Source organism: Phocoena phocoena, chromosome 20 (assembly GCF_963924675.1).
Source record: "Phocoena phocoena chromosome 20, mPhoPho1.1, whole genome shotgun sequence".
In the NCBI taxonomy this organism is placed as follows: Eukaryota; Metazoa; Chordata; class Mammalia; order Artiodactyla; family Phocoenidae; genus Phocoena; species Phocoena phocoena.
In genome coordinates this window covers 46337671-46359537 of record NC_089238.1, presented here as the reverse complement: position 1 = coordinate 46359537, position 21867 = coordinate 46337671, and the positions used below count along the sequence as shown (strand labels likewise).

At 49.4% G+C, this 21867-nt stretch overlaps 1 protein-coding gene across 1 annotated transcript; it reads right to left on the bottom strand.

Moving 5' to 3' along the window:
• Positions 1-10748: 10748 nt before the first annotated feature.
• On the bottom strand, positions 10749-20919 carry ST3GAL2 (ST3 beta-galactoside alpha-2,3-sialyltransferase 2). Its single transcript, XM_065898939.1, has 6 exons — positions 20581-20919; positions 18043-18236; positions 14261-14440; positions 12622-12667; positions 12212-12331; positions 10749-11359 (listed from the first exon to the last, which is right to left on the bottom strand). The coding sequence occupies exons 1-6, from the start codon at positions 20917-20919 to the stop codon at positions 11186-11188; spliced, it is 1053 nt and encodes a 350-aa protein (XP_065755011.1). The 3' UTR covers positions 10749-11185.
• Positions 20920-21867: the final 948 nt, after the last annotated feature.

The following is a 21867-nucleotide window of genomic DNA, read 5'->3' as shown; positions in this document are numbered from 1 at the left end:
GAGGAAGCAGTGCTCAGGGTGCTCGGAAGGGAGACAGGCAAAGAGGGAGAGGAGGTCGTGTGCAGTGCCAGCATTCCAGATAAGTGACACCCGCTTTGACCCCAAAACACAACAGTGATACAGAAAAGGTAAAACTAGAAAACAAAACACCGCCTGACCCGAAAAACGAGATGAATACTTCTATGGACCAGTAATGGGGAAACATGCAAAGCTGCGAGCAGGGCTGAAGCCAAATCTTGCTGGGCTCCCATCCGGGGACCGAGCAGCTGCAGGCTGTTAGGTCCCGCTCAGCAGAGGGGCCGGGAAGCGAAGCGCTGCACACAAGACCAGAACTCAAGGCAGCCTCGCCGCTTGGAGGGCGTTGGATTGGAGCTTCGCCTGCACGCCAGCTGGACAGAGACTTTCATCAAGACGCAGGCCCAGAAAGGAGACAGGAGGATGCGGATCCCCGCTGCAACCGGTAAGCCACACCATCCTGTCAACTGCCTGCCTGGTCTGATATCCTCTGATCTCACTGAATCAGCGCATCTGGCTCTAGAATAAGGGCGAGAGGGGCGGGGAGCTGGATGGAGCCAATTGCTAAATCCACCTGTGGGGCTTCCCTGGTGGCGCGGTGGTTAAGAATACGCCTGCCAATGCAGGGTATACGGGTTCGAGCCCTGGTTCGGGAGGATCCCACATACCGCGGAGCAACTAAGCCCGTGACCGAGCCTGTGGTCTAGAGCCCGCGAGCCACAACTACTGATCCTGCGCGCCTAGAGCCCGTGTTCTGCAACAAGAGAAGCCACCGCAATGAGAAACCTGCTCACCGCAACCGAGAGTAGCACCCCCCTGGCTGCAACTAGAGAAAGCCCGCACGCAGCAACGAAGACCCAATGCAGCCAAAAATAAATAAAAAATTTTAAAAAAGCAAACCCACCTGTGGATTGTGGGGAGAGAAGAAATTGAATGCAAAGAAAGACGCAAACAATAGAGGGAAGGTTGGGAGGGGCAAGATAGGGGTATGGGATTAAGAGATACAAACTACTAAGTATAACATAAATAAGCAGTCAGGATATATCGTACAGCACAGGGAAATACAGCCATTATTTTTTAATAACTTTAAATGGAGAATGATCTATAAAAATAATGAATCACTGTGTTGTACACCTGAAACTAATATTGTAAATCAACTATACTTCAAAAAAAAAAAGGTACCAAATTCACCCCAGATAAAATTTATTTTATGGAATGGCCTCATAAAAGGCTTACAGTGTGTTTGGATGCTCAAAGAGAAAGTGAAATGATTACATTTCACTGAAAAGAGCAAGAAACTATGAAGTAAATTTGGACAAGAGCAGTGGTGTGCTGAAACTCACACAAGCTGGCTGGTAAATCACTGGCAGATTGAAACTGGCTGTGCTGGGAATATTTATACCACAGAAATCAGCAACACTATAAATCAGGGGTTTTAGTTTGTTTTCAGAGGCAGTTTACCAGCATACCATTGGTAGATTAGAAATTTTAGAAATGAGAAAGTCATTGAAATAAACTCAGTAAATGGGAATCCTAGATTTTAAATCCTAATTATACTCTCATTTTAAGGACAAAAATAACACAACCGAATTTCAGTAGAGAAAGAGAAAGCGAAATGATTACATTTACAGTAAAACTATTTCTTGCTCCCATAAGCTCTAAACTGGATGTTCCTGATTGGTTGGCTCTTCTGGACACTTTCCCCTGACTCTTTCCATTGAAAAGAGTGGGTTTTGTTTTTTTTTTTAACAGAATTGATTTTTTTAGAACAGTTTTAAGTGTATAGAAAGAAAAGGCAAAGTTACCTCATAGCAAAAGAAGGATTGAACTCAGATCCTTCTGAATGCAGAAACCATATGTTCTTTCTACTTCACCAAGCCTTCTCCCTGGAGAGAAGCCATGTTGCCAGAAAGAGCCTGTATTATTCTCAGCAGAAACAGTTGTTAGATGAAAGGTGTTGTTTCTATATTCTCGGGGAGCAGGCTGGTCCTGATACCCACAGTTCGGCAAGTGTAAGGGGAGGGGCCATCTTGCATTTTTGTGCGTTAGTTGTCACACAGACAAACTCACCGCAGAAGCTGTGATTTTTCTGGAAGGGTAGTGAGAAGGAGCATTGATTCCTAATTCACTCAGAAAGGAATAATTTGATTTTTTAAAGGGTTTCAGGATTTCACCCTTCCCCTCACCAAGCCAGGAATGTTTTCCTACTTTGCCAAATATGTAACAGGCAGCAGTTCCTCGCCTGCTGAATGGCAGCCCTCAGCCGTTCACTCCTCTGATGGGTAAAATATTTAATCGCTTCCTGCCCTTCCTCTAGCATCCAGCCAGAGTGCCAGCTAAGTGTGTATCCACCACCCCTTGTCAGGCCATAAATCGTAATGTTTCTCTCCACAGAGCCCTCTGTGTTCAGACTGTATTACTGCTCACTCAAACATGGTGCCTCTCCCAGAGGAACACACATCCCTGCTAGACTGAGGCATGGACATGGGACTTCTTTGACATCAAGGAAATGTGAACTTCTTGACAGAAGCATTCAGAGCCAGCCTGTGGCTCACCAGACACTCTTTTCCTGGCCCTGAAACAACAGATCCACCACAGACGGCACTCCTTTCTGTCTGGGTCCCTGAGTGACCATGATGAGCACAGCCCGTGATGGAAAAGTGGCTTGAGTGAGAAACAAACTTTGTTGTTTTAAGCCACTGCGAGTTTGAAGGGTGTTTGTTACTGTAGCACAACCCAGCTTATCCTGACCACCCTCCCTGCCTTGGAACGGCTAGTTCCCTGTCCAGTCACCCTAAGGTCAATCCAGATCATAGATATGCTCCATCTAGGTACACAAAATTCCCAAGCAGCTTCTTGATCCACTTAATACAGAGGAGAGAAAAATTTCCAATTCCCAATTATTTGAAAAGCCTCCATCATGACAGAGAGGGGTTAAATAAACAACCACAAGAAATCAGCTCTGTGGAGACAGACGAAAACAGACGAAGAAAAAGGTGTCTGCTAGTATGTGATTAGACACCACACTTACCTAATTTTCCTTTCCAAGAGCTCACTGAATTTATCGGGAAGGAAAGAAAAAGGTATAAACTCACATGGACAAATAAAATGGAAGCAGTTACATTGGAAGAGGGAATTTAACAAAATGTTTGGAACACACAGAAAAATGAATGAAAAAGCTCCAATTTTTAGTAATACAGGGAACTATATAGAGCATGAAAAAAATTCCAATCCAAAAACCAGCTACAAAGCTGATAATATTCTGTTTGAATATATCAAAGAACTACTACTTTTAGGGTTTTATTTTTAACATTTAGCTCTGATTCACTTGGCATTTTGGTGAATGGTTTAGGCTATGGATCTAATTTTATCTTTTTCCAGATGGTTATCTAGTTATCCCAATAAGATTTATTTAAATATCCATCTTTTCCTAAGTGATTTGAGAGGCCATCTCTATTATAAACCAAATTTCCACGTGGACTTGGGTCTAGGTAATCAGACTAATGAAAGAGAATTGAGTATCCAGAAATACTCAAGTGAATATGGAATGTCAGGGCGGTGGTCACCTTCAGGGGAAGGAAGGGGGCTGTGCTTGGCAAGGAAGATGGAACAGGGAGGCCTCTGGGGTGCTTGCACAACCCGAGTGGTGGCTACATGAGTGTTCATCTTAAAATAATTCATTAAGGAACCGCCATACTGTTTTTCATAGTGGCTGCATCAATTTCAATTTCCCCCAACAGGGCACAAGGGTTCCCTTTGTTCCACATCTTCACCAGCGCTTGTTATCTCTTGTCGTTCTGATAACAGCTGCTCTAACAGGAGTGTGGTGATATCTCATTATGGCTTTGATTTGCATTTCCCTGATGATTAATGATGTTGCATATCTTTTCATGTACCTGCTGACCATCTGTATATCTTCATTGGAGAAATGTCTATTCATATCTGCCCATTTTTTAATCAGATTGGGGTTTTTGCTATTGAGTTATGTGAGTTCTTTATATATTTTGGTTTCAGGTTTTACATTTAAGTCTAATCCATTTGGAGTTAATTTTTTTGAGTGGTGTGAGATAGGGGTCCAATTTCATTCTTTTGCATGTGCATACAGAACTACCATATGATCCAACAATTCCACTTCTGGGTACACATCCAAAAGAATAAAATCACTGTCTTGAAGAGACATCTGCACCCCCATGTTCACTGCAGCATTATTTACAATAGCCAAGACATGGAAATAATCTAAATGTCCATCAACAGATAAATGAATAAAGAAAATGTCATGCATATATACACAATGGAATATTATTCAGCCATAAAAAAGGAAATACTGCCTTTTGCAACAACATGGATGGACATTGAGGGCATTATGCTCACTGAAATAAGTCAGATGGAGAAAGACAAATACTGTATGGTCTCACTTTTACATGGAACCTAAAAAAACTAAATTCACAGAAACAGAGAGCAGACTGGTGCTTGCCAGGGTGGGGGAACGGGTTAAGGTGGTCCAAAGGTATAAACTTCTAGTTACAAGGTAAATAAGCTCTGGGGATGTAATGTACAGCGTGGTAATTATAGTTAACAATATTTTACTGTATGTTTGAAAGTTGCTAAGAAAGTAGATTTTGAAAGTTCTCATCACACACACAAATATTTTAACTATATGATGTGATGTGTTAACTAATCTTATTGTGGTAATCATTTTGCAATATACACACACATAAAATCACTATACCTTACATACATATATAACTTGCTATGTCAATTGTATCTCAATAAAGCTGGAAAAATAGAATTCTAGCTTTTCCAGTTCTTCCATATAACATGTTCAATTACCTCTTTTTTCTTCAGTCCATTTTGATATCCAAATGGCAGTGGAAATTGCTTTTCCTTTACCACAGGAATTATATAATTCTATCTATTTATAATCTATAATCTATATGTATTATATAGTATTCCATCTTTGCTTTATGAAATAAATGTCCATTATGGAGCTTTTAAAAAATAATAATTCATGAAGCTATATATTTTTGTACATTTATTCTTATGCTCTTTTCTGTTTATGCATTATATCCCACAACAAAAATAGTTTTAAAAAATTAATTTAAAAATGTATTAGTCAGGGGCTTCCCTGGTGGCACAGTGGTTGAGAGTCCGCCTGCCGATGCATGGGACACGGGTTCGTGCCCCGGTCCGGGAGGATCCCGCATGCCGCGGAGCTGCTGGGCCCATGAGCCATGGCCGCTGGGCCTGCGCATCCGGAGCCTGTGCTCCGCAACGGGAGAGGCCACAGAAGTGAGAGGCCCGCGTACCACAAAACAAAACAAAACAAACAAACAAAAAATGTATTAGTTGGGGGGCTTCCCTGGTGGCGCAGTGGTTGAGAATCCACCTGCCAGTGCAGGGGACACAGGTTCAATACCTGGTCCGGGAAGATCCCACATGCCGCGGAGCAACTAAGCCCGTGCGCTACAACTACTGAGCCTGTGCTCTAGAGCCCGTGAGCCACAACTACTGAGCCTGCGAGCCGCAACTACTGAAGCCCGCACGCCAAGAGCCCATGCTCCGCAATGAGAAGCCACCGCAATGAGAAGCCCACGCACTGCAATGAAGAGTTGCCCCCACTCACAGCAACTAGAGAGAAACCGTGCGCAGCAGCGAAGACCCAACACAGCCAAAAATAAATAAATAAATTTATATTAAAAAAATGTATTAATCGGGACTTCCCTGGTGGCTCAGTGGTTAAGAATCCACCTGCCAATGCAGGGTACACGGGTTTGATCCCTGGTCCGGGAAGATTCCACATGTGGTGGACCAACTAAGCCCGTGCGTCACAACTACTAAGCCTGTGTTCTAGAGCCCGTGAGCCACAACTACTGAGCCTGCACTCTAGAGCCCGCATGCTGCAACTACTGAGCCCACATGTCGCAACTACTGAAGCCCACACGCTCTAGAGCCCATGCTCTGCAACAAGAAGCCACTGCAATGAGAAGGCTGTGCACTGCAACGAAGAGTAGCGCCCACTTGCCACAACTAGAGAAAGCCCGTGCGCAGCAACGAAGACCCAATGCAGCCAAAAAACAAAAATTTTAAAAATCCGTCATTTCAAAACAATGTCTTTTAAAAAAAAAAAGTATTAGTCATGTACCCCTATGCTTCAGAGCAGCACTATTTACAATAGCCAAGACCTGGAAACAATCTAAATATCCATCGACAGATGAATGGATAAAGAAGATGTGGTACATATATACAGTGGAATATTACTTAGCCATGCAAAAGAATGAAATAATGCCATTTGCAGCAACATGGATGCAACTAGAGATTATCATATTAAGTGAAGTAAATCAGAAAGAGCAAGACATATACTGTATGGTATCACTTATATGTGGAATCTACAATGTGACACAAATGAACATATCTACGAAACAGAAACAGACTCATAGACGTAGAGAACAGACTTGTGGTTGCCAAGGAGGAGGTGGGGTGGGAGAAAGGACGGATTGGGAGTTTGGGATTAGCAGATACAAACTATTATATGTATAGAATGGATAAACAACAAGGTCCTACTGTATAGTACAGGGACTATATTCAATATCCTGTGATAAATCGTAATGGAAAAGAATACGAACAAGAATATATAGGTAGGGCTTCCCTGGTGGCGCAGTGGTTGAGAAGCCACCTGTCAATACGGGGACACAGGTTTGAGCCCTGGTCTGGGAAGATCCCACATGCCGCGGAGCAACTAAGCCCGTGTGCCACAACTACTGAGCCCACATGCCTAGAGCCCACGCTCCGCAACAAGAAGCCCGCACACCGCAATGAAGAGTAGCCCTCGCTCACTGCAACTAGAGAAAGCCCACGCACAGCAACAAAGACCCAAAAGCAGCCAAAAAAGAAAAAATTTAATTAAAAAAAGAATATATATGTATAACTGAATCACTTTGCTGTATAGCAGAAATTAACACAATATTGTAAATCAACTATACTTCAATAAAATTTTTTTTTAATGTAGTAGTGATTGGGGCACCATCTTTAAAGAATTCTGGTGGCTGTTATGTGAGGGTCAGAAAAGAATGGATCTCAGCCTGACAAAGACGAGCAAGCCGTGCCTCCCTACGTGACACAAGGAGGCACATTTACCACAACAACCCCGTTTGTCAATTAGAGTTCTGACCTATAAGCATTTGGGACAACAGTTAATTGACCATTAAGGTCCCCAGAAGTAAAACAGATGCTGGGCAGCCCTCTAAGGTACTGCTTGATGTGTATGGGAAGGAACATTCTAGGAGTGCCAAGAAGAAACCTGAGTCACAATGATGGGAATTTTTGGCTTCTTACCCAGTTCCCAGACCTAATCAGGTCACACACCTGGAGCCTTTTTCAAGGCGATCTCAGGGTCCTTTGAGGAACTATTCTCTGATGTAGCAGGTATGTCGTGTGGCTCTTCCCCCAAGCTTTTCCCGAGGAACCTATTTCCTGGAGTGACAGTGCACTGGGGAAAGGGAAATACCCAGACCATCAGGAGTTATCAGACACTGGCTCTGAGACCCAAACGCCAATGCAGTCCACCTTATTATGAGAGTTGGCGCTTACTATGGCTAATGATAGATGGAGCTCTGGTCCAAGTCCATTTAATGGTGGGTCCAATGAGACCACAGACCCATTTTAAGGTAATTTCCTTAGTTCCAAAAGGAAAGAGAGATATTTACTACCTGGCAAAATCACCATATTGGCAACCAGACCCGTGGAGGGAAGGTGATTATGATGGGATAGGCCTAATAGAAGTCCCTGGAACTATCTCCAACATGGTTAGTCAAACTCAATACCACATTCCAGCAGGATTTGCAGAGATTGGTGCTGCCATCCAAATTGAGTTATGGAAGGGTGGGTGACTTCTTCCTCGTTTCATTCACTCACCATCTGAATCATGGAGAATGATAGTAGTTTATTGCAAAGGTAAACAAGTGGCAATGCTAACCTGTGGTTCCAGATGTGGTATCTTTGCTGAATCAAAACAACACGGTCCTTGGCCAACATTAAAAAAAAAAAAAGACACATGATTTGGTGAGACTCCTGATTCTGGAGGTAACAGGTACAACATCTGGAGTGCTGGTCCCACAAAGTGTGGTGACCCACAACCCATAAGACTGGGGCCCAGATAAGAAACAATTCTCGGAAGCCCAGGCTATGTGTACGTCATCCGGACGCTGGACCTTATCACTCAGCCAACCAAATGCTATTGGAGAGTGTCTGTGGCAAAGAGAGATGTCATATGGAGCCTATGGCAACTCGAAATAAGAGAATTACAGCCCAGAGTCCTAGGGTTTTAGAAAAAGACCTATGCCCTCCTCCACCAAAAAGTATTCTCCATTTGAAAAGCAACTCTAGGCTTGCTCTTGAGCATTGACAGAAACTGGATTGCAGGACACCAAGTGACTACAGACTCTAAGACAGTTCCATCGTTGAGGCTCACATTATCTGATCCACCAGACTATAAAATTGTACATTCAGTGGCATTCCATTGCATGATGGAGGTAGGCTTGAGTGGGTCCAGACAGCCCAGTTAACAGCACAGGCAGTTACCGCAGACCCCTGTGGCACCAGCTCCTATCATTGTGCCAATTCCCTGCCAACCCACACCTATGGCATCATGGGAAGTTCCACAGAACCTGGAAAAGGAGGGGGGAAAAGCCCCATCCTGGTGCCTGCTGGATCTGCATGCTGTGCTGGCGCCTTGCAGTGGACAGTGTCTGCCCTACTGATCGACTCAGGGGCCCTGAAGGACAGTGGTGAAGGCCACCCTCCCAGAAGGCATAGCTGGCAGTTGGGGGTTGGGAAGCCTCACGTATAAGGAAAGGGTGGGAGTCGTGCCCTCCCCTCTTCACATCCACCCACAACAGTCTTAGCCATTACGTGGTCACAACTTCCCACTGACAGATACACCTTCTTTTCACCAGCAAACACATTTCAGAACAAACAAACGACTATACAGTTTCTTTGCTCTTTTTAATTCAGAGAAAAAGGGAAGAAAATAAAACAACATTTGTTTAAATAATTGTTGTAGAAAAGATCTGGGCCGGATGCTGGGACCTACCTCTTCCAGAATGGGGATTTATTAATGTTTTAAACAAAACAAAATCCAAACAAAAGAAGAAAAAGGAACAGAAAAGAAATAAATTATTCTGCTCAATACTGTTTGGCATATTGCATTGTTTTTTCATCTTTTAAACACTCAAAAGAGCCGCTTCAGGAAGCACTGAGATGAGACTGGCAAGAATAACTGGTACCTTGACTCTCTAAAATGACAACAGGAGGTGGTGAGAGAGGCGTTCCACTAAAGGCTCCCCTAACCCACCCACATTCTTTACTCCTCCTACTTCTGGAACTGGGAAGGGACAGACTCAAGCTAAGTTCTCAATATATTAACTTTTAGGGGTGCCCACTGCCCTTCCCTAACCCTCTAATACACTCCCCTGCTGGCTACTGTTCCCCCAGCCAGCTGCAGGAACTACACCAACGGCCAGGAGGCTGCCGGGTGGTATCAACTCACCAAGAAAAAAGGGTGGTTTTTGTGTTCGTAATTGTTGGGAAGGGGGATCCTTTTAGTGGTTTGGAAGCTTCACAGAAGCCTTCACGCCTCCTACACTTCCCCAACCTTGAAAGGTGAGAACACCCTCAGCAGCTTCCTCTAGGGACTTAAGCTGGGTTCAGTCATGCAAGTAGCGTCCAGCTGTAACCTCTGGTTGTTAGCTTCGCAGCCCTTCTAGAGCTGGAAATGGATAGTGGGTTAGAGGGAAAAGGCAGCAGGTGAGCAAGGGGGAAGGGATGTGTGGGCAGGGGAGGAGGCATGCAGGGGGCAAGTCTACTCCTCCCCAGCTATTTGCATGGCCAGCTTACTATTTGCAAAGAATCTGTTGGTCAGCCACCCCTAGTAACTTCAGGTTAGCTAAATCATGAGCCCAAAGCATCTCCAGCCTTCTTTCCCACGTGTTGCTCCCTTTCCCTAGAGCCAGACAAAGGGGGAAGGGCGGGGAGCAGCAGTGCCCCAATCACAGGGCAAGTTTTGATTTTTTTTTTTTTCCCAGAGCAACAAGTAGGCTGGGGAGGAGGCCCAGGGCCTAGGGAGAGACACTTAAAAAAGGTTGTGGGCGAACAACAGGGGCAGAGGGTACACGTGAGTGTACCTTACATCTGATGTGACGGGGCTTCCTTGTTTCCTGCCCTACTCTTTCACCTGTGTTCCAGTTAAGCCCTAGGTGAATTCCGCCCCCAACAAGACGTGAAAACAATTCTAGTTTTCTGGTGAGACACTAAATGCCATGGTCAGAAAGGCCATTCCATAGGGTGGCCAAAGGCGGGAGGGGAGGAGGCAGGTGGAGGGGACCCCCGTACCCTCTGGATTCTCACCGCATTTCTTTGGTGGGTTTGCACTCACCCATCTGCGCCTGACCGATAAAGGAAATGTGAGGTCTAGTTCTCTCGGAGGTCCAGAGCGGTTTGGGAGGGCTCTAACTTTTCCCCTGGGGAAAAACGCGCTCCTTGGAAACCACCTGACCACCCGCCGACCTCCCAAAAGCCTCCGCGAACGCCCCTCCGCCAGGAGGGACCACCGGGAAGGGGAGGCCGGGCCGCTACTGTCCCGCACCTTCCCACCGTTTCCTCCCCCGCGCCCCCTGCGGGGTCAGGCCGGCCGGCGACTGAGCCGCCTCCGCCCAAGCCTGAAGAAAGTACTTCTCGGGGCCGGAACAAACTTCTTCTTTGAAAGCGTGAAATATCGATAAAATCCTACCCAAAAGCATACGTGAGTGGGGATTGATCGGCCGCCGGCCCGCCTCCGAAGGCCATTGATTGGAGGAGACGGGCCCCAGCGCCGGAAGTTCTCCTTGAGTCGCATGATTGGCTGTGAGAAACAGAGGCTCCGGCCGTCGGCAGCGCTGATTGATGCTAGGCCCAGCCAGCGCCCAGAGTCTCGTGATTGGCGGAGGATAGCCGGCGCTCGCTAGACTGAAGCATGATTGGTCCAGACTGCGGCGGCGTCACTCCCGATTGCCTGCTGACGCCCAATAGAGCGCCGCGCCCGCGCTTAGGCCACCACCCCCGGGCTGACCCTGAGTCCCGGCTGGAGCGCTTGCCGGCGCTTCGCGGTAGGGCCGGAAGAGTCACGGCTGAGTCGGGCTCAGTTCCCTCGGTAGACCTCGATCTTGCTGGCCTTGGCCAGCATGTCGATGATGTGGGCCTCGAAGTCGGCGTCATGCACGCCCGTCTTCCGGAACTCGCCCGCGTACCGGTTATTCTCCCAGTAGTGGTGCCAGTTGCCCCGGCTGTCGGCCCCGAACCCGTACACGTTCACCTGCGGGGGAGGGCGGCGCGGGTCACCCCAAGTCGGGGACCAGGGAGCAGAGGGCGCGGAAGAGCCTCGGGTCGTGGTGCGGAAGGAGAGGGGAGCCGCGACGAGCCGACCCCAGCCAGAGGCCGGCAGCTCATCAATTTACAGCGCGCAGTTAGACCGGGGACACCCAGCCCTGACGCTAAGGACACAGTCCCAGAGGGAGACTGCTGCTCCCTTCTGGTTCTCCTTCCAACCACCCTCTGATTACATCAAGAACACCTCAGTTTGGGGCTAGTCTGTGACAGCTCTCCAACCCTTGCTAAATTTTTTTTTTTTTAATGGAGTACTTTTATTGAAAGCTGGTCAAGTACCCAGTACCATACACTGAAGAGTTTACTGGCAAAAGTGGGTGTGCTGGGCATGAGCACTACCGTGTATGGCACAGTAGCTCCCCCTGCTAGAGAGATGGGCTCCTTGAATGACTAACCTCCATTTTTAACACAGAGTAGGCCTGGGGCCCACAGCTGTGGGAGACACCATCCTGCTGAAACTTAACTACTTAACTACGTCATTTCCATTCCATTTACGTTTATGCTTATTGTTTATGGCAAGTAATATCAATTATGGTAGTAGTATTCAATTTCCTTTTTAAATAAATTTAACGTTTCAATGAAATGATTTCAGATTTGGTAAAATCATGAAAGTAGTTAAGTCTGGGAAATGCAGATCTATACCTTACAACCTAGAAATTGGGGGAATGAAAGCCACTTTGTTTCTTCCTGCAAAAACACATTCCTCTTGAGGCACTGCTAAGCCCCAACAAGGGTGGACTCCCTCTTGTCTATGGGTCCCGCTATTTTATCAACTACCCACCTCATCACACACATGCAGAGCAAAGAAGAGTACCAGCATCCCCGTGGAAGGGTACCGCCCATGATGCTCTGTCCACCTGTCGTGGATGTACTTGAAGAAGGCTGGGTTGTAGATCTGGACCTGGGAGGAGAAGGTGTAATGAGCACGTGAGGGCTTCTGGGGGCCTGGAGGCTCAGGCCAGGCTCTGAGCAGCTTCTGCCAGTTCCTCCATGCTTGCCAGTGGACCTGTTCATCAGGGTTCTCTGGTTCCTGCAGCCTCTGTGTGGGGTCAGGCATACCAGCAGATGGGCACTCTGAAGCTTCTAGAAGGGTCTGGGGGGTATCTGAACCACAAGACCAGGCACAGCACAAGTCAGGTCTGCACTGTTTCCTCTGGGGTGGGGATGAAGAAGGGGGAGGAGGAAACTTACCTTTTCTTTGTCCACTCGAAGGAAGGACTTCACTGGGGCATAGGTGCTGAAAGCAGAAAGAAAAATAACACTGAGGTGGCTCCATGGACCCAGGGATGCCTTTTCTCCCACTGAGGCCCAAGTGATGCCAGCCTCACGACAGGCTCCCCTGCTTCCAGACTGCTGTCCCATAGCACATCACTGCAGTTCCTTGCTCAGAAACCTTCAGTGGCTCCCTATGTCCTTCAAGATGAAATAAGGATGTTTTAGACAAGCACTGGGGCCTTCCATAACCCAGCCCCAACTTTTCTTCCCACAAGGCTCTGCTGTGATCATCTCACACCCACCATGTTTGTGCTCTTACCTCTGCCCACAATAGCCCTCTTGCTACTCTCCTCATATTTGGCACAAATCCCTCCTTCCCTATTAGTCAGCCATGGTGCCTGTAACCTACACTCCCATTTCTGAGTATTCATGGGACTTAAACTCTACAGCACTTATTTTAGCCCTTATGACTCCCAAACGTAAGATAAAGTCAGAAAACTGTAACTTATACTTCCGTGTTAAAAAAATACGTGGTGACAACAGGCAAAAGGTGGCAACAATCCAACTGTCCATTGACAGATGAATGGATAAACAAATCTAGTATATCCATACACTAGAATACTATGCAGCCTTTAAAAGGGATGAAATCCTGACACAGGCGACAACGTGAATGAACCCTGAAAACATTATGCTACTGAAATAAGCCAGACGCAAAAGGACAAACACTGTATGATTCCACTTGTATGAAGTACCTAGAATAGTCAAATCATAGAAACAGAAAGAAGAGTGGTTATCAGAGGCTGGCAGGAGGGGGGAATGGGGAGTTACTGTTTAGTGGGTACAGAGTTTTCATTTGAGATGATGAAAAAGTTCTGGAGATGGGCTGTGGTAAGGTTTGCACAGCCATGTGAATATACTTAATGCTAATGAACTGTGTGGTTAAAATAGTATATTTTGTTACACGCATACATTTTTACACACACACACAAACCTTGTTGAGACAGAGGGTAGATTAGTGGTTGCCTAGGGCTGGGGGGGAGGAGGGGTGGAGGGAGTGGGGGAGATGGCCAAGGGGTACAGGAATATCTTCAGGTTATCTTCATCTTTAGAACATGCATGTATTCTAAAATTAATTGTGGTGATGGTTACACAACTCTGTAGACATACTAAAAGCCCCTGAACTGTACATTTTCAATGTGTGAATTGTATGGTATGTGAATTATATCTCAATAAAGCTGTTAAAAAAAAAAACTATTTGGTGAATTGAATTTCCTGAGGTTCCCAGCTGTGACTGGGCAACTGCCTCCAAAGAAAGTTCTCAGAAGGCAGAGCTCCCACAGTAGGAGCTACCTCCTAGAAAGGAGACCTGGAAAGTGTCCTTCTCCACCTTTCTACCACCAGTGTGCTGGCTGCCACCATGCAGGGAGTGACCCAAGAGAAGCTGTGGCCTCAGCTAACCACCGTTTTGGGCCCTCCCTACCACTGCTTCTCTCCTCACCTGCCCCTCTTGGCCAAAATATTCAATTAAAGGAATTCTAAGATCCGTTCCCTGGACAACTCCTCCCAAGGTGGGCCTGTCACCCATATCCCACTTCCAGCCAGCAGAGGAGCTCACAATCGGATCTGCCCCGTGGACAGGGCGCTGGCGATCCACAGCAGGTCCAGGGCTTTGAAGGGCACCAGCACGAAGCTGACGTTGGCGGGCAGGTTCTTGGCACTCTCGGGGTACATGAAATGGTGGGTGGTTCGGCTGCCGACATCCTGCTCAAAGCCCACGGTTGGCGCCTGATTCATCCTGCAGGGACAAGAGGGTGGCGTGAGAAGACACCACTGTGGAAACTGGTACAAGAGTTTTAGAGGACAGTTTGTTGCTGGCCATCAAACATGTAAATAGGTGTGCACTTATCCAGCAATTCCATTCTTAAAATTTATCCTATAAAAATGGTTGCATAAGTGTGCAAAGGATATCCACTGCAGTATTATTTACAATAGTGAAAAGGAAAACCAATCAAACAATAGAGAACTGGTTAATACATTTTGGTACATTCATGTAACAGGATAGCATGTAGTCATCAGAATGAACAAAGTAGATTTACATGTGCTGGTAAGAAATACGTCCAAGAGCTATTGAGTTTAAAAAACCAAGTGGCGTGAGGAATCTCACTTCTTTCCTTTTAACACATATCTTTTGAATACCTGTGCAGTCAGAGGAAATTATAACACAGAAAAGGAAAACTGAAAATTAGATAGTGTGATTCCATTTTTTGTGAAAGAAAAAAAAAAAGGATAGAAGGAGGGGGGAGAGAGAGAGAGAAGGGAAGGAAGAAAGGAAGCAATGAAGTAAGGAGGGAAGGGAGGAAGAATAAAAACTAACTTTTGTATAAGAATAGAAAAAAATCTGGAAGAGTATTAAAATTTTAACAATGGTTACTCTTAGGGAATGGGATAATTCACTTTTTTTTAAAAAATATGTTTTATTTTTAGCTGCATTGGTCTTTGTTGCTGCGTGCAGGCTTTCTCTAGTTGCGGTGAGTGGGGGCTACTCTTTGCTGCGGTGCGCTGGCTTCTCACTGCGGTGGCTTCTCTTGTTGTGGAGCACGGGCTCTAGGTGCGTGGGCTTCAGCAGTTGTGGCACGTGGGCTCAGTAGTTGTGGCTCGTGGGCTCTAGAGCACAGGCTCAGTAGTTGTGGCTCACGGGCTTAGTTGCTCCGTGGCATGTGGGATCTTCCCAGACTAGGGCTCGAACCCGTGTCCCCTGCATGGGCAGGCGGATTCTTAACAACTGTGCCACCAGGGCAGTCCTGGATAATTCACTTTTTAGTGTGTACATTTCTGGGGTTTTTTTTCCCAATAACAAGCACCTATTACTTTTTTTTTTTTTTTTTTTTTTTTGCGGTACGCGGGTCTCTCACTGTTGTGGCCTCTCCCGTTGCGGACCACAGGCTCCGGACGCGCAGGCTCAGTGGCCATGGCTCACGGGCCCAGCCGTTCCGCGGCATGTGGGATCTTCCCGGACCGAGGCACGAACCTGTGTCCCCTGCATCGGCAGGTGGACTCTCAACCACTGCGCCACCAGGGAAACCCCACATATTACTTTTATAATTTTTTTTTTTTAAAAAAAAGAAAAGACAGCCTTTCACCGCTTACAGCTCACCTGGCTGTTCTGTCCTCTTTCCTAGAAGACATGGAACCAAGACAAGAAGCTGAAGCACCCCTTTGGCCCCTGGGCAGATGGCTCAATTCTGCCCGTCCCAGCCACCCTGTCCCTGCACTTTAAGTTCTTGTCTCCCTTTCTACTCCAAGGCCAAGAGGAATGCCCGCATTCTGACAGAGCCCACTCTCAGCTGTCCCGGGCTGACGTGCAATGTGGGGCTGTCTCTCCTCTGCTGTCTTAGAAGAACCTGGAACCCCAGAGCAATCTCCCCCCTGCCCATCCCCCAGGCTGTGACACACAACTTCTAACTCCTTTCAAGTGGTGCAAAACACAGGATCAAAGCTCCCTTTTTTTGGTGAGCATCTTAAAAACAAGTGATCCAGCTTTAAACACAAACCTGTTGGCCTTTTCTGTTGTGACGCATTGTGAGAACATTCCTATCTTGTGTGGATCACAATTCAGAATCATACCACCTAGGTGTGTGACTGTAACCTTGGCCTCCACTGGGGACACAGGGATCTGGGAGAGAGGGAGCAAAGTCTCCTCCACATGCTCTCCCAGCTTTTTTACGCCCGTTCGAACGTTCCCTGTCCATAGAGTGGCCAGCACCCCCTAGCTGGGCCCTGTGTCACAGGGGTTCCCCTACTGGCTCCCTCCTGCCCATCTCCTATTGATGGCATGATGTGGTGACAGTGTGTCCGGGATGCCTGCCCCTCCCCCCCCTCCCCCCCACTGGTCGCTGTGCTGTACCTCATGCCTCTCTGGTTCCCTTCCCTTGAGGGACTGGAGGGTACTTTGGGCTGGGAAACCAGGAGTGGCCTGATTTGGAACTAGAGAGTGAGTCTGTGTTCTCAGCCACTTCAGTTCCAGTCTGCTTCAAGCAGAAGCCTAGAATCTTTCCTACAGCACCAACTGTGCTCTGGCCCCCGAACAGGGATTAAGATCCTGCCTCTCTTCTCCCAAATCCATTTTTTTAGAACTGCCAGTCTGCCTACCATCTGGGTACCCCTCTGATGTCTTGGTCTTTAGGGTTCAGAAATACTGTCTCCTAGAGGGGATGAGAAGTATTTTTCCCATTCATTAATAACAGTTTGCTGGGACTGCTACAGCTCCACACACAGTATTGGTCCTATTGTCATCAAAGCCACAGTTTGGATCTGCCTCTGCCATGACAGCCCTGGGGTCTGTGAGGAACAGAGCAGGAACAGAGCAGTTGGAGAGGAAGCCTTAATGGGGATGGTGTTTCTCAGATGGTGGCTGTGGATGCCTGGATTTGGCCTAGCATCCCCCTCTCCCCCCACCCCCCAACCATTCTCAACATGAGAAAGGTTCTGCAAGGAATGTTAAAAGCCTCAGAGACATATTGCTGCCTTGGTGTTGCTATGGAGACAGCAACAGTTTCTAAGACAAAGCCCTTCCCCCCGCCTCCTGGGAAACCTGGTCTTTCTGCAGTGCTCATCCTAAGAGATGCTTAGTGAAAACTGGGCATTTTCAGTATCTTTACTCTTAGGGCTCTTCCTCCACCAAGGAGTGGGATGGAAGGATCCCTACTGTGGCATTTCCTGCTGCAAGTCTAGGGAGATAAGTCTGAAAACACGGAAGTTCAGAGGCAGAATGAGCAGCTCATGTCCGGGTGACAAATCTACCTCTAGTCCCTGCTCACGCTCGGGCTCCCTGCTCCTGTCTTCGTCTGGAATGAGTGCCCTCCCAGCCCTTCTCTGTTCCTCAACGCTGGGCACAGACGTCTGTAGAATGAATGAGCCCCTGCACAATCGAAATGCTATGAGGTAAAGGTTAAGGGATGGGAGCCCAAAGCAGGCACCGACAGCTCATTTTTCTGCCCAGGATGTCCCTCCTCTGCGAGTCTGCCAGAGGCATCACCTGTGGCTATTAAGCAAGACACTATTTTGGGGCCCACACTCCTGGCCCAACTGCTAAAATGGACCAGGCAGGTAGGTGAAAGGGCCTCTGGGGAGAGTTTTCACAAGACATCAGCCAGGAGCCTAGTTTCAGCTCTTTGCAGAGGCACGCAGAGTTGGAAGCTGAGCGCGGGCCTCAAGCAAAGTTCAGAGTGACAGTTCTGCCTCCTAATCCACCCCGACAAACACAAGCGAGAGACTTGAGCCTCCGTCACAGCATCCCCAGCAGCTGGCCGCTCCTACGCGGCCGCACAAGGCCAAGGAGGCCAGGGCCCCCTCCTGGAGGCCGGTCCTGGGTCCAGCTTTGAGCTCCCTGGGACTTACCTCATGATGAAGTTGTGCCCGTCCACATCCGGCCCGTAGCCAGAGCCCCGCAGGTTGCCCGAGTTCCCCACCACAGCACAGCGCCGGCACTGGCGGGGGTCCCGGAAACGGTAGGGGTTCTCTCCTGGTACTATCTGGAACAGCTTCTCCAGCACCTCGTTGGTGTTGTGTGACTTGAACTGAGGCTGCAACATCTGGGGAGGGGAGGGGAGCGGAGGGGAGAAAGCAGGAGGGGTGTGATGGGGAGGGGACTCCCGCCTGCTCCCTCCCTGCCCTCACCCTCCAGTGTCCAACCGGCGCAGGCCTCCTCCCCGGGCTGTCAGGGGGCGGAAATCCTCCCTGAGCAGTAAGGACCTTGTTCAACAATAGCGGAGTCTCCCTACTGAGACCAGACCAGGGAGGGCCCTGCTTTCAGGAGTAGCTCTGCGGTACTGGTTGGGCTCGGGGGATCAAGGTGCTATTCAACACCTTCTCCAGGGGTCTGCAGGCCTGTGCCGCGAAGCAGAGAGGCCCCTGCTCTGCTGTCCTCTCGGGGCAGCTCTTAGTCTCATAGTCATTTTGAGGTGCAGTTAATGTGGAAAGCCCCGGGGAGCTTCAGGGGCTTATTCCCAAGCAGCCTGCAGGGGGCGCCCCTGGGACTCAGCCTGAAACTCCAGGCAAGATCCACAGGATATCCGGAGCCCTGAGCCCTGGGGAAAAGGCAAAGAGGTACAGATATTCTTTCAAAGTCAGAACAGCTGGAATGAAACCGGTCCCCTGCACCTCCCACCACCAGTGATGCAAGAGACCATGAAATGAGGCCAGGGCAGCACTTAAACGCCTATAGTGCCAGGCAGGTAACGTGCAGGAGTGAAGAGGCAGGTGGGGCCTACAGCCAACAGGAGCTCCCATCGAAAAGGGGTGGCTCCAACCAATTGTCGCCTTGTGGGATTGTCAGCCCAGAAGGACCAGATTTTCTGGTTTCTCAAGAGAAGCTGAAAAAACAGAGGTCCTAAATGATGGTAACTCATGCAGATAGTTTAAGAACACTGAGTGAGCTGGATTCGGCCCCTGGGCCACCATCTGTAAGGGCTTTAAAATGCTCTATGGCCCTAGCGGCAATGCTGCAGGTTTGTGGCTAAGCAGGAGCTGCTCAGGGGACAGAATGCATGGAGGGGATGGGTGGGCCTGCTTCTCTGCCTCTTCTCTGAGCATAGGAAGGGCCCCTGAGCACAAGAACATGAACTCAGTGTGGAGAAGCAGCTTAGCCCTGAGACAAGAATTTCTAAGTTCACAGCAAAAGAGGGTGGCTGTGGGGAGCAGCAGAGAGGTGGCTTCCGGGGCTTAAACAGCCCTGAGTTCCACCCCCGTGACAGGGGGCCTGGCCTGCCTCTCGGTCCACCCCTGCCCAGAGGCCTGTTCCGGCTCTTCGTGGCCACCACTGAGACCTATGACCAAGGCAAGCTCAGGGCACTCTCTGAACCTCTATCTTCCCTGTAAAATGAAGGGTGTGACTATGAGCAACGGGCAGGACCCTTCAAGGGCTCCAGGCTGTCATGCGAAGGGCGTGTGTGGCTCCTGGTGACTCCTGCTCTGTAGACTCCCCATTCTTAGGGACTCTGAGAGTCCGGGCTGGGAAGCAGGATCTCTGAGCTGCTCTGAGAAGCCTGATTGCAGGAGCTCATCCTCACAGCTGTCCTAACTGTGAGAAAAAGGGAGAGTCATCACCCTCCCCCTCTGCCAGCTGGGGAAACCAGGGACCATGAGCTGCCTCCCAAGTCCCCCAGCAGGAAATGCCTGCAGCCTGCAGGTCCCCCCCGGGTCAAGTACTGACGCTGCTCCACCTCTGACATGTGTGGCAACCAGATGGCCCCGGCAAAGCCTAGGGAGTGACGCTCCAGAGATGACAGGGACAAGGTGAAAGGAGCTAAAGCAGCAGCAAGGTGACAGGATCCGGAAGAATGGGGAGGCTTGGGTACACCTGTCCCCCCATCCCCTCCCCTTCACCTCCCTTAGCCCCCAGAGGAGTTGCTGATGCTTTCCTATCCCAACCCAGAAGAAAGGCTTTTCCAGCAACTGGAAGGAACCAAGTGAGTGGCGTGGTGTTTCAAATTATTTTGAGCAAACATCTACAAATTAGGATACTGCCTGCATAGCAACAATCACTGGAGCTGAGCCGCTGCCTCCTTTATAAAGGGCAGGCCTTCTTCCTGTTGCCATGCTCACTTCTCACCATCTTCTCCCTGGGGAACCTGTTTCTCCTGTCTATTTCACCTCCCTGGCCCAGCAAGGCATCTCTGGTCTATGTTTGGCCTCTCCAGGCACTAGAAAATATTAGTTCTCTTTCTTTCCAGGCCAAAGCTCGCTCCCCCTTCACAATCTGTGATCCTAGGAGCTGGCTCTGGTCCAGTGAACCTCACACTTTGTCAAGGCTCTGGGGGCCAGAAGACAGACAGCCCCAATCCAAGAGGGGGCTCTAAGGGTGACTCCCAAATGGGGGGACAGATCCCCGGAGAGGAGGCAGCAAAGGGGAGGCAGGAAGGGCCACAGCTTTCTCACCATCCACCACCGCTGGACCTCTGGGGGCAGGTCCATGTTCTCTCGGGTCCAGACCGGGGAAATGTTGCTGTTGAAGTGGCTATCAAACCACTCAGAGGCGCCGGCGTCGCCCATGCAGCGGCGACAGGCACAGCTCTTGCCGGCGGGCCCCTCCTTGCTGAGGCGCTGAAGGCCGGTGTAGCCGGGCACCAGCTTCACCCGGTGGGTCCCGTCCAGGGCGCCCGAGTCCAGGTAGGGCAGGGTGGCCATGCTGTGGTGGGAGTAGGTGAACAGCAGTGACATGATGAACACCAGCAGGAAGGCCACGGAGAGGAACCACACCCGCAGGGAGCACTTCATGGTTCGGCGCCCCGGGGAGCTGGGGCCTCAGCCCGGCAGTCAGGCAGGTGTCACCGTGGCCACTCCTTTCCCAGCCCGCTGATGGGCCAGCCACAGCGTAGCCTGCTTGTTCTGGCACCACGCGCAAAGGGCATATGGGCAAGTGCCAGAGAGGGGACAGGGGCAGGTCCCACACCACGCCCTCCCTCAGGGTCAGGAGAAAGCACGTCGGCAACAGTGGCTCCCCTGTCCCTGAGCCGCCTGGCCCTGCTTATGGCTTCATTGGGTCTCTCCGTCACTAGCTGGGCCACAGAGGCTCTGCTTCTCCCAGAGCCTTGGCAAGGGGGAGGTCAGTCCATCCCAGCCCTCTAGTCCCTTGGGGTTGCTGGCTGCCAGCTGTGGGAGTCCCCCTCTTTGGCGGCTTGAAACGATCCAGTCTGGAGCATTCGGGGTCCTTGTGGCTCATGAGCAGATGCCGAGGTGGCCCCTCGTCCCCTGCAGCAGGGAAGCCCTTGAACCCCAACCATAGCAGAGAGCACGTGGGCTTCAGGCAGCCTGAATTTCATTTAAGAGTCTTCCCTCTCTCAGTTGGCCCTCAGGGCCCAACGCCTCTGCCAGGGGAGGAGAGGGAACCAAGCCCCAATCCAGAGAGAAGAAACCCACGAAGCTCCGTGGGTTCCAGAAAACTCTTCAGAGACCAAGATCCTCCTGGCGTTAGGTTCTGCCCTTCTACTTCCCATCCGAGGCGCCAGCCCCTTGCCCCGACGGTCGCAGCCCCAACTGCAGTTGTGTAGGGGTGGTCAAACTCCAGCTCCTGCTCTGAGGTCCTCTGGGGCCTGGGAACAGCCGCTTCTCAGCAGGGTGTTGCTTCGAACGCCATCAGGGTCAGCTGAGCAAGTGTGAGCCGAGCTCCAGGCCAGGGCCCAGGCCTCCGTCTTGGTGCTGCTGGCCCAGGCTTGGAGGCTGCTC

Excerpts from the sequence above, each read along its gene's own strand:
- ST3GAL2 (XM_065898939.1), bottom strand. The coding sequence starts at position 20,919 with ATGAAGTGCTCCCTGCGGGTGTGGTTCCTCTCCGTGGCCTTCCTGCTG. Across the intron at positions 14,441-18,042 it reads GGGCACAACTTCATCATGAG|GATGAATCAGGCGCCAACCG; the intron begins GTAAGTCCCAGG and ends TTGTCCCTGCAG. Across the intron at positions 11,360-12,211 it reads CTCTGCATGTGTGTGATGAG|GTGAACGTGTACGGGTTCGG; the intron begins GTGGGTAGTTGA and ends CCTCCCCCGCAG.